This window comes from Marmota monax, unplaced genomic scaffold (genome assembly GCF_021218885.2).
Source record: "Marmota monax isolate L192 unplaced genomic scaffold, Marmota_monax_Labrador192_F-V1.1 WCK01_AAM20220418_F8-fsc00121, whole genome shotgun sequence".
Taxonomy (NCBI): domain Eukaryota; kingdom Metazoa; phylum Chordata; class Mammalia; order Rodentia; family Sciuridae; genus Marmota; species Marmota monax.
Genome location: NW_026693351.1, coordinates 1839919 through 1851919, shown reverse-complemented (window position 1 = coordinate 1851919; position 12001 = coordinate 1839919). Strand labels below are relative to the sequence as shown.

General features: G+C 35.8%; 1 protein-coding gene across 9 annotated transcripts in view; it reads left to right on the top strand.

Moving 5' to 3' along the window:
- The window catches only part of Ptpn4 (protein tyrosine phosphatase non-receptor type 4), a 169947-nt gene that overhangs the window by 129524 nt on the left and 28422 nt on the right, over positions 1-12001 (top strand). For all 9 annotated transcript variants that reach the window (XM_058583265.1, XM_058583266.1, XM_058583267.1 and 6 more), the window contains one exon: positions 8688-8847. In XM_058583265.1, coding sequence (XP_058439248.1) covers positions 8688-8847 — 160 coding nt within the window. The remainder of the gene's footprint in view (positions 1-8687; positions 8848-12001) is intronic.

Here is a 12001-nt window from a genome sequence, read left to right as displayed (position 1 = left end):
AAATTGCTGAGACTGGACTCAAACTTGCAATCTTGTTTCAGCTCCCTGAGAGGTTGGGGTTATAGGTGTACACCACCACATCTGGCTTTTTTGCAGAGCCTGTTTTAGAAAAACAAAACGCACACAATTGAATATTTTCACATACATAGATTATAAGCCCCCCAAATCATTTGCCCCCTCAAAATTCCTTTCTTTTGCTTTCTGATCTAAAGTGCAGAAGTATATTCAGAAGAGAGTATAACCATGCAGTGTTTTTTCTTCCTCTCCTTGGTTCACAGAATTTAAAATGATTGAAGCTTTCTCGTAGGACATGAGGTATAAGTTTATGTGTTTGTATTCAATTTTGAATTTATAACATTGCATGTGAAATTTGACCAGTTTTAACCTGAATAATAATGAGTTCCAAGAAGATAAGTGTTAAACCACGCTGCAAAGAAAAGACCACTAACTCCAATTTAAATCAAATTAAAGCAAGTTTGTAATTCCTACCGGCTGGGGCTGTCTCTCCCGAAAGCCGTGGGAATAGAAGACAGCCAAGCCGTGGGAATAGAAGACAGCCCTGCAGCTCTCAAGGAGTGCAGCTTTATGGCACAGAAAGTTGCAAAAAAGGGGAGGTGTCTTGAGAACTTACAGAAAACAGGATTTTGACAAGCATAACACAAAGGCAGGTAGTAGGTTTAATGGTCCAACACTTAGGGAGTAAATTTAGATCCCAATATCAGAATTTATGAGGCGCCACTAGAGTTTCAGAGAGAATCATTATTTGTAAGTTCTCAAGACACCTCCCCTAATTATAATAATACATTGGTTGCTTACAGTTGGCTTTCACATAAATTATCTCTGTTCTACTTAGAAGAACTCAAAGAAGTAGGAAAGATATATAATATCCATTGTATAGATGAGAAGCCACACTTAAAGCATTTATCCCAATTTACAGAACAGAAATTTAAGCCTTCTCTACCTAAACTATTGAGAACTTTTTACCCCAAACAAGACTTTGGTTTTTTTTTCTTTTGTTTTTTGCAATTTAGAAAAAAAATTCTTTGTTGTATGGATTCCGTAGATTTTAGTTTCACCATTGGCTAAAAGTGAAAAAAAAAAAAAAAAATTCAGACATTGTTGGATTAAGCAGGAAGCTTTTCAGCATATAATGGTTTTTGAGATCTTACACTTTTTTTAAAGTTGACAGATGAAACTGTAGTGAAGTAGATCTTGAGATCATCTTACCAATTCTGTCATTTTTAAGTGGAGTATAGGACGTTGGTTATACTGTGTAGAATAGTCACCATTTATACGTTGGTGTAACAGAGACCATAGTTTACGATTTTCTTCTCTTTAACAGAAAATTAGAGTGTTTTAGTTTGTAGTTTTATGAGATATAAATAATTACCCTCAATTAATTTTTAACAACTTAACAGATGTTTATTGTAATAAATTTACACCACAAATACTAGTACACAATATTTAACAATGAAGCCAGGGTATTTGTATAAAAATAATCACAGAGCATGTGAATTGCATGATTAAAATTTTATTTTTTATTAGGAAGCAAATTGCTAAAGGCAGCAACAGAGAGCTGCTTTGACTGCAAAATAAGTTGCTTTCACTGCTGTTGTTAAAATATTTTCTGAGAAATTAAAGCTGAATGGACTGAAATAGGCAAGTTTTTGCCCCCATGTTGATTGACAGTTTTAACATTTTTTTTGCTTCTATGTGACAAGATATTGCCCTGTCACCAGCACTTAAACATGAAATTTTCATTATTTGTTCTCTACTTAACAGTTTACAAAATGTCAGTTTAAGATAAGCCAGTCACTTATGGTAAAACAAAAACAACCCAATATGAAATATGAATGTTTGGAACACTCTTAAAATTATATTCCTATCTCCCTTTCTCTTTATACATTTTTAGTTGTAGATGCACACAATTTTTTTTAATTTTTTTTTTAATGTGATGCTAAGGATTGAACCCAATGCCTCATGCATGCAAGGCAAGCAAGCACTCAACCACTGATCCACAACCCTAGCCCTCCCCTTTCTCTTAACATGTGAAAGTTAACTACCTATGTACAAATTTTACCATAAAATTTTATATGCAGTAAATCTTGTGCAGTGTATTTCAAGCTCTGACTTCCCATCCCTTGGATCATTATCAGTTAAAATAAATATGGATGTATTAAATCCCTGATCTCTACTATATACCTTCTTCTCATTAAAATATAGTTTTTATTAAAATTTAAGATATTACCATTTATAACCTTGATTGGTTTGGGGTTTGGAGATTGAACCCAGGTCTGCTCTTTACCACTGAGCTATACCTCAGCCTCAGAATGATTTAAAATAGTCAGGTTCAGGATATGCTTTTTTAAGTCCCAAGAGTTCTGCTGAGGCCTCACGTAAAGGCAGACAGGAGGGGTGCTTAGCCTTTTATAAGTTGTCTTCTGAGAAACATTCCATTTGAAGAAAATATTCCACTGCTACAAAAAGTTTAGAAATTTCTGCTTTAAAAAGAACTTTTCAGCTGGGCACAGTGGCACGCACATACATGTAGTCAACTTGGGAGATTGAAGGAGTAGCAGGTTCAAAGCCAGCCTTGGCAACACTCTGTCTCAGAATGATTTTTTTTAAAATAACGGTTGGCCTTGTAGCTTAGTGTAGAAGGATTAACTAGCATTTACTAGGCCCTGTGTTCAGTCCCCAATCTCTCCTCCCACCCACACACATTAAAATTAAATTGTTGTTTTTAAAAAAGAGAACTTATCTGCTGCTTTTTACAGTTAGTTTCTTTGAGGTGCAATTATGTAGAAGAGCGCAAGTGGCTGGGCACAGTACACCTGTAATGCCAGGGGCTCAGGAGGCTGAGGCAGGAGGATCTCAAGTTCAAAGCCAGCCTCAGCAATGTAGTGAGGCCCTATACAACTTAGTGAGACCCTGTCTCAAAATAAAAAGGCCTGGAGGTATGGCTCACTGGTTGAGCGCCCCTGAGTTTAATCCCTGGTACCCAAAAAAGATAAAAGAAAAAGCACAAGCTCTGGATTCAGACAGGATTTAAACTAGGTTACATCACTTCTAATTATGTGACCTTTAATGAGTTATTTTATCTCCGGAAACCTCAATTTTCTCACATGTTGAAAACCAAGATGATAACAGTGTCTACCTCATAGAGCTGCTCTTAGCATATAAATAACTTTCTTCAGTTTATATATATATATATATATATATATATATATATATATATATATATATATACACACACACACATACATACATATGCATACTGAAAACTTTTGCTTCTCTTGTTTATAATTTATTTTTCTGCATGTTTTGAAGTGTGATTATCTGATTAAACACAGTAAGGAATTCCACAAATTCTCAATGTTTCCTTAGGTCTCTAATCACAAGACTTTATGAAGACTTCATAATCCTCAAGTGTTAAATCCATTTCCCTAAACCATTGTTTCCTGGACCAAACATTCTAGAATTACACCTATTGAATACCCACAGTTTTGTCCATCCTCATGAAATCCCTTTGTTAGACTGCAAAGCTTTGCTTCTCCTCTGCTGCCTCTCAGCTACTGGCACTGATGAGTTCCTTCTGCAGCCAGCTTTACCCAATTCCTATTCCAGTCTTGATCAATAAAGTCTTGCAATATATTATGAACCATGCAAATTCTTGGCTGGTTTAGGATAAGAAAATAAAAGAACCAACGAGAGTATGGATAAAACGAGATATCAAGCAGTGGAGGCTCAAAGGTGACTTAGAAGCTATATTTTCAATAGCAAAATTAATTGTAGGTGTCTAGGTTGCTCTAGCTGTAGTTTGCTTACCTGCCTCCCATCTCTGGCTGGTCTCTATGACTTGTATTTCGCAGCTAAGGTCAGGGACTTTGAATTTGGTTGAAACTAAGAATCTCAAGTCTAGGAGCCTTATTCTAGAATAGATTCTTAGTGATAAAATAATATAATAGCGTCAGTTTTATTGTGTATTAATCATATCCCTGAAAATGTATGTGTATTTTTATATGCCCTTTTTAAATTGCCTTGAGCATTAATTAGTAATCCACTGAAAGTTTTTACTTTTACAGTATAAATTAGCCAAAAAGTCAAAAGCTTGAATTTTAAACCAGAATTCTTTATCTAATGTAATATAAGTAAAGTATAAGTCATGCCAAATCCCAGTGAAGACTAGGATGACTCTGACTATAGTTAAATGAGACGTGATCTTCTGGTGCATATATCTCCAAAAAAAGTAGTAGTTTCAAAACGAGACATCATTCCTGGCAAGTTTGTATTAGCGTCTCCCAAGAAATGAACTTTTTGTTTCCTAGTCTTAAATTTTAAGAGCTTTATGCTGCTTCTATATTAGATAGGTATGTACAATTGAAGCTTGAGCACTAATTTTTTTTTTAAATTCACAACTTTAAAGGTCTGTCTTGCTCATTTGTCTTTCTTAAAATAAACTAAAATAATAATTTCAGGATTTCATTTCTTTCTAACTTCCTATATGAAACATAATTTTTAACTGTCAGCTTTAAAAACAGATAGATGATGGCCTCCATTAGTAAGACTCCAGCCATAGCCCTGATCCTGGCTTCTTTCTTTGGTTTCTCTTGTCCTAGGCCTGTCCAAACTACCTGTCAGTAGATGATAACCTTTTTAAAATATAGGGCCCTTTCTTCAAGGTACCAGCTGTTATTTCTGATGCGGCTGTGTTTCACTGTGCTGCTTGCTTATTCTCTCCCACATATGTAGGGTCTCTGCATTCTGTTATACTTGCCAGATATTTGTATGTATGTATACATAGAAACCAGATCTTTTTAAAGAACTAGTCTTATTTTCATGGTATTATTTTTAACTGTATTATAATTCCTAATCATAATGCATGGTTCTAGATAATTCAGTAATAGGTTACATGTGATAGCTATACATTAGATACGAAGAAGAAAATTATCCCTCATTAAGATAAATTAATACGTTTGGAATGTGTTTTAAAAATATAATCGATAATTTTTGCCCAATATATGAATTTTAAGAGTCTGATCACCTTGATTAATTTTATAGATTGTAAGTGTGTATGGGTATGTGAAAGTGTGTGTGTACATGTGTGTATACAGAGTTTTGACTGCTAAGTTGGAAACATAGAAGGGGGAAATAATTACCAAGATTTCTGGCAGAGCACATAATTAGAGTATAAGAGCTCCCCAGCCTGTCAGAAGCAGTTATTTGAAGAGCTTATCTGTCACTCTGAGAAGTTACTTTTACATAAGACAGAAGGCAGGTAGCCTATATCCTGAAACAGTTTTACTTTTCTTTCTTCTGCTACCTTTGTGTGGACTACAGACCTCCAACCCAGGTATACACGTGGACTCCCTTCTTGTCTCTGTCTTCCTCCTGTTCAAAAGTTAGGGAGAGGTTGTGCTCAAACACCCAGTGAAGTCTGGCAACTAAGACAGGGTGGGGACTCAAGTGGATTGGAGTACCCATCCCCCATCAAAAAGTAGCTGCTGTCACTTGGCTGTATCTACTCTTTGACAATTGGTAATGGAGACCCATTCCTTCCAAAGCTTACAGATTTTTCAATCTGAAAATCCAGATTTGTATTGTATATAATTATTTTTACAATTTATTTATTAGATTTGTATATAAATTTTTAAAATATGGTCATTGATTCACATTGTTTTTACAAAGACAATGGATGGCCATAATTGGTTTACAAGCCATGAATTTATAACCACTGTTCTAGGACAATGATTTTTAATTAGAAGTACACAGTAAAAATCACCTCTGAAACTTCTTTGACAATATGTGCCTAAACTCTTATCCTCAGAAACACAGATTTAACTGCTTAAGCCAAATACCATTATATCAGTGTTATCTCTCTGGAGTGTAACTGAGCAATGCTATGATTATGCCCATACCCATGAGGTTTGGCTGACTTAGATATTATACAGTAGATCAGGCTTAGGTTTGTCCTGTTATATATTTTGGTACTATATTTAGACCATTAGACCAAGAATAAGTGAAGTTACTCCTGCATTTCCATCTGATCCCAACCTGGTACCCTCTCCACTCAGTTTTCTGGATAAATGCATCCTGAGTATGATAGTTGTTTGTACAATCAGTGGGGGTGGGAAGCTTCTAATCGTCTTACCTAAATGATTATACTTAGACCTAAGTTAGGTTGGAGACCTATTGTTCATTGGATATGGAGTCCAGTAACTTCTGGTTTTTGATAAGTTTGGGAGACTTTATTCACTGACTTTTAGAAATCTTGAGTTCTGTCAAAGGATGTCCATTTTGATCTTTTGTAATCCATTTAGGAGACCCTGGTGGAAATCTGTATTCTAGATCCTGGAAACATTTCCTTGGAGTAGCAACATTTAAATGTATTGTCCAAGAGGCTTGGGTTCTTGGCAGTGGAAAGTAGTAGAACAAAAACCTGCTATGTTTTGGACCTGGGATCCCTGCCTAAAAGCAGGTGTCAGTGAAGCTTTTGCTGAAAAGAAGGGTGTTTTTGTGTTTGTGTGTGTGCTGATGAGTCATAGACCTATCAGAATTTAGAACATTTGTGCCCTGAGATACTGGTATGCAAATGTCCAGGCCAATTGGGCACTATTGTTTACTTACTGAGTGGTTATATTTTATCAAACTAGAAAATTTGAGAACTCTTTTCCTTAGGAGAAATACACCCCACACCCAAAAAAGCAAATTCCCTAGAAAACCATATAATGACATCATTCATTGTTAATCCCCATATCTACTAGGTTTCTAGTAGCCAACCTCTAAACAAGTTCCCACATCTTCTAATAGAGAATATATCCAAGGATCACTCTGTCAGTGACCTTTCTATTATCTTGGGCTAAATTATGCTGTGCTTGCAAATGAGTCAAATTTACAGGAACTTAAAACAACAAATGCTATTTCTCTCTTACGTTTATCACTGCTTCACAGTATCTTCATGCTAGGTCTTAGGGTGACAGTAGTCCCTGTTTGAATGTGACCAGTCTCATGGCCAAGGGAAGGAAAGAAGCATAAGGAATCGTGTGTTTTTTAAAGCTCCCTTCCAGAAGTAACACTTACTAGACTGGGGGTGTAGCTTAGTGGTAAAGCCCTTGCCTGGCTTGTGCAAGGCCCTGAATTTGATCCCCAACTGAAGAAAAAAAAAATTATACGTATCACTTCTATCTACACCTCATTGGCCAAAGCAAGTCACATGGCCAAACCTGATGTGAAGCCAGGTGAGTGTAAGGAATATTTTGAAAAATGATAAAATCTAACACAGTTTTACTTTCTCAAGTCTTTAAGGCCTAGTGTTAGGCATCTGTTGTCAGTCAACAAAACTGAGTAGATACTAAGTGAAGTATGTATCTGAATTCCACAGCCACAGCCATGTGGCTTGATATACAGATATACAGAGTTAAAACTCTTATCTGTCCTTAGGCAATGAGATCATAATCCTTATGTTTCCCCAGAGGGCCTCCTGCCATCTCAGAGGTAGATGATAACCTCAGTGGTGGTCAGTGCTCTTGTGGAGAACTATTTTTCCCTTTCCTGTTCTTTAATATCTTCCAAACTCAATATCTATAGTGTCCACTTCCAAGGGAAACAAAACCTCTGGTTCCCCCTTCTGGCCTTTGTGGAAAACTCAGATAGTATTATATATACTGTGATTGTTCTTAACATCTACAATTTCTACCTTGAAATTTCTCCTATAATATCTAGTTTTTTCTATCAATTCCTGCTGCCACAAGTTGAGGGTTATGCTCCCTAATGTTAATTGTATTTTTGCGTTCTTACCTTAAATTATGTATCTGACACTTATTTCATCCAGTTTTGTCTCTTCAGTGATGATCTCTGCCCTATTATAATCTTGTTACATTATTAAGTTACATTCCTTGAATCATGTTAAAGAAAATAGGCCAGCTACAGTGGTGCATACCTGTAATCCCAACAATTCAGAGAGCTGAGGGAAGATGACTGTAAGTTTGAGGCCAACCTGGACAACCTAGCTAGATCCTGACTCAAAATAAAAAGAGCCAGGGGTGTAACTCAGTTGTAGAGCACCTCTGGCTTCAAAAAAAAAAAAAAAAAAAGAATAGGCCAAATATTTCAGTTGTTTTGTGTGTGGCACAGCCCACTTCTCAGGTTTGATTTCTCTTTGCCTACCTTATTCTCTAACCATGACTACACTGAAAACCTTAAAATATATATATTTTAGAAAGTTATGTGAAATGCTAAAACAAAATAACATATCTTCATAGGAATATTTTTGAAGTACATTTTATCATAATTATTTACTGATTTGGAAAAGAAATTAACTTTTCTACTTAAAAGGTAAAGTTTTTATTAAAAGTGGTACTGGGCTGGGATTGTGGCTCAGTGGTAGAGCGCTCGCCTAGTAAGGGTGAGACCGGGGTTCGATCCTCAGCACCACATAAAAAAAAATAAATAAATAAAGGCATTGTGTTCTGTCCATCTATACCTAACAAATAAAATAAAATATTTACTTATAAAAAATAATAAAATAAAAGTGGTACTTTCAGATAATTATGGTATTTAAAGCCTGTCTCCGCCTAGAAATTGTAAATATTTGGGTTATTTGATTTGAACTTTTAAAAAAATATATTTTTAAAAAATAATTGTGTGAGACAACTTCTAAAATATTTTTTCCCTTTTTTTTTTCCTAGATCACAAGAAACACCTGAAGATGGGCAACCCCCAGCTTTACCACCTAAACAATCTAAGAAAAATAGTTGGAACCAAATTCAATACTCACATTCTCAGCAAGATCTGGAAAATCATACTAATGAAGCATTTGATATACCATCTTCCCCTGAAAAATCTACTGTAAGAAGCTTCTTTACATATTCTCACTTTTCCTTCAATTTCTCAAATCCAAAATTGAGTTTCTTTTGTACTTTAGCATATTTTAACTATAAATTTTATTATAGTACCTCGTCTTTTTCATGATATTCTTTAGTCATAAATTATCTTTTTCCCCTAGGCATAGAGGTGTATACCTATAATCCCAAGTCTTCAGGAGGCTGAGGCAAGAGAATTGCAAATTCTAGGCCAGCCTGAGTAATTTAAAGAGACCCTGTCTCAAAATAAAATAGAATCAGGGCCAGACGTGGTGGCACATGCCTGTAAACCCGGTGATTTTAGAGGTTGAGGCAAGAGGAGCCTCAGCAACTTAGTGAGACCCTGTCTCAAAATAAAAAAGGAATGTGGCTCAGTGGTTATGTGCCCCTGGGTTCATTCCCTAGTGTAAAAAAAGAAGGAAAGAAAGAAAATTCCTTTTTCTTTGGGGGTGGCTGACTAATGCAAAACATATCTACACTTCCAGAACAAATGTTAATAATCCATTAATTACCACTAATTTTACTACATAATTACTTAGAGAAGAGACTTTATCTTTTTCATCATCTTTTGAAATTGAGTACAGGTTTTTAGAAGTATTTTAGTGCTTTTGCCTTAGAGAATATGCTTTTACCACAATAAAATGGTGAGTTGGTAGAATACCCTGGTTTATGAATTTTCATTGCTTTTTCAAGTAGATTTAAATAATCCATAAGTGAGATTGTCAGTATATTTTGAGGAAATACTGTGCTCCTGAAGAAATTTAAAAACAGATAACTATTGGTGTGTTTCAGGAAACTTAAGAGACATCAAGGAATGGAATAAGATGTAAAGAAGGGAAGGACCACAGCAGATATTGGCATGTATGCCAAAAGCCTGCAGTGGCCATTACACTCATTGCTCTATTGTTTCTTCAACCATACATTGCCTCTCATATTATCTGAAGTTGAAATTGAAAGGCAACCATTCTCTTATCCCACACTTACTGCTCCAATACCATGGATATAAAAAATAGATGAGAATCCTTACAAAAACTGAAAAAGTGGGCAAGGGTTGTAGCTCAGTGGTAGAGCGCTTACCTAGCATGTGTGAGGCACCAGGTTCGATTCTTATCACCACATAAAAATAAGTAAATAAAAATAAAAAAGAACTCTAGTACTACCTCTGTGGTCACTTGCATATCATTTGTTCATGCATTCATTCATAGTCATTGAGTTCTTGCTGAATGCTGGGCACTTTGATGGTAGGAGATATGCAAGGACAAATAAAACATGGTCCCTGCTGTGACATAATTTATAATCTAGATTGCTTGTTTCTTTCTTTTTTTTTCTTTTTTTGTACTAGGAATTGAACCCAGGTGCACTTAACCACTGAGCTACATCCATAGCCTCTTTTTTTAATTTTTAAATTTAGAGATAGAGTCTCACTAAGTTGCTTAGGGCCTCACTAATTTGCTGAGGCTGGCTTTGAACTTGAGGATTAAATAGTAAGTAAGATATAAATAATTCAAATATATAGCATACTAATTTAAATGCTAGAGAGGAAAAATAAAGAAGGAAAGGTGTTTAGGGAATTTCCAGAAGTCTTCTTACAATTTTAGATAATTTGAGCTAGGAATGAAATTTGTGATAAGCCATGTAACTATCTAATGGAATACCAGATACAAAGACAGATGTCTTAGTTCATTTTCTGTTGCTGTAACTGAATACCACAGACTGGGTAATTTATAAAGAATAGAGGTTTATTTAGTTCATGGGTCTAGAGGTTGGGAAGTTTAAGGACATAGTACTTTCATCTGGTGAGGACCTTCTTGCTGCATCATATTATAGCTGAGGCCATTGCATGACAAGGTAGAGCAAGTGTGCTAGCTCAGGTCTCTTCATCTTGTAAAGCCACTAATGCCATAATAGGGGCCGCACCCTCATACATCTTCCAATCCTAATTTCCTTTCCAAGAGCTCACGTTTAAATACCATTAATATATGAATTTGGGGATTTTGTTGCTAGCATGTGAACATGTGAACTTTAGGAGGACACATTCAAACTATAGCAACAAGAGTATGATTGAGGGGCTGGGGCTGGGGCTCAGCAATAGAGTGCTTGCCTCCCATGTCTGAAGCCCTGGATTCAATCCTCAGCACCACATAAAAATAAATAAACAAAATAAAGGTATTGTGTTCAACTACAACTAAATATATATATATAAAAAGAGTATGACTGATATAGTCAAGGGATACCAAGGGAGACAGTGTGGCTACAGAAAGAGTAGTAAATGAGGAGACAAGCTAGATTCTCAAAGACTTCTGTTAGAAGGATTTTTTGTTTTAACCCTGAGTGAGATAGGAAGTAAATGGACATATCTGAGAAGAGAGGTAACATGATGTCCATGTAGGTTTTTATGGTATCGCTTTGGCTGTATTTCAAGTAGACTGAAAGCAGGGCAGAGGAAGAGATACTGGTTGTGAGGCATTGCAGTATTTCCATCATGTAATGGTGATTTGGACCAGGGTGATAGCAATACAGGGGATGAGAGATGACTGTCCTCTGGATGTATTTTTAAGACATGATATGCTCATGGATTAGATGTGGAGTACTACAGAAAGAAATCAAAGATAATGCCAGTGTTTTTATTGAGATGTGAAAGGCTGCAGATGAAGCAGGTACAGTTAGAATGTCAGGAGCTCAGTTTAGAATGTGTTAAGTTTGAAATGTTTATTAGGAATCCTTTTGGAGATGAGGACGATTGGATATATGATTCTGGACTTGAAGGGTGAGGTCTAAGCCAGAGTTATAACATTGGCATATAGTGGTATTTAAAACCACAAAATAGAGAAATCACCAAGAAAGTTTATGTAAATAAAAGGTTCTGGATACCAAGCCTTCCATCCTTCAATTTTAAAAAATGAAGGAACTGAAAGGAACCCTCAAAGGAGACTGAGAAAATGCAGATAGAAAGGTAGAAGGAAAAGTGGGCAAGTGAATTTATCAAATATCACAGGTAAGTCAAGTAAGATAAGGACTGAAAATTGAACCCTAGATTCAGCAATGTGAAAATCTTTGGTGTCCTTAATTAACAGTTGTGATAGATTGGTGGGGATGAAAATCTGAGAAGTAGGATGGGATTAGAGGAAATAGAGACAGGA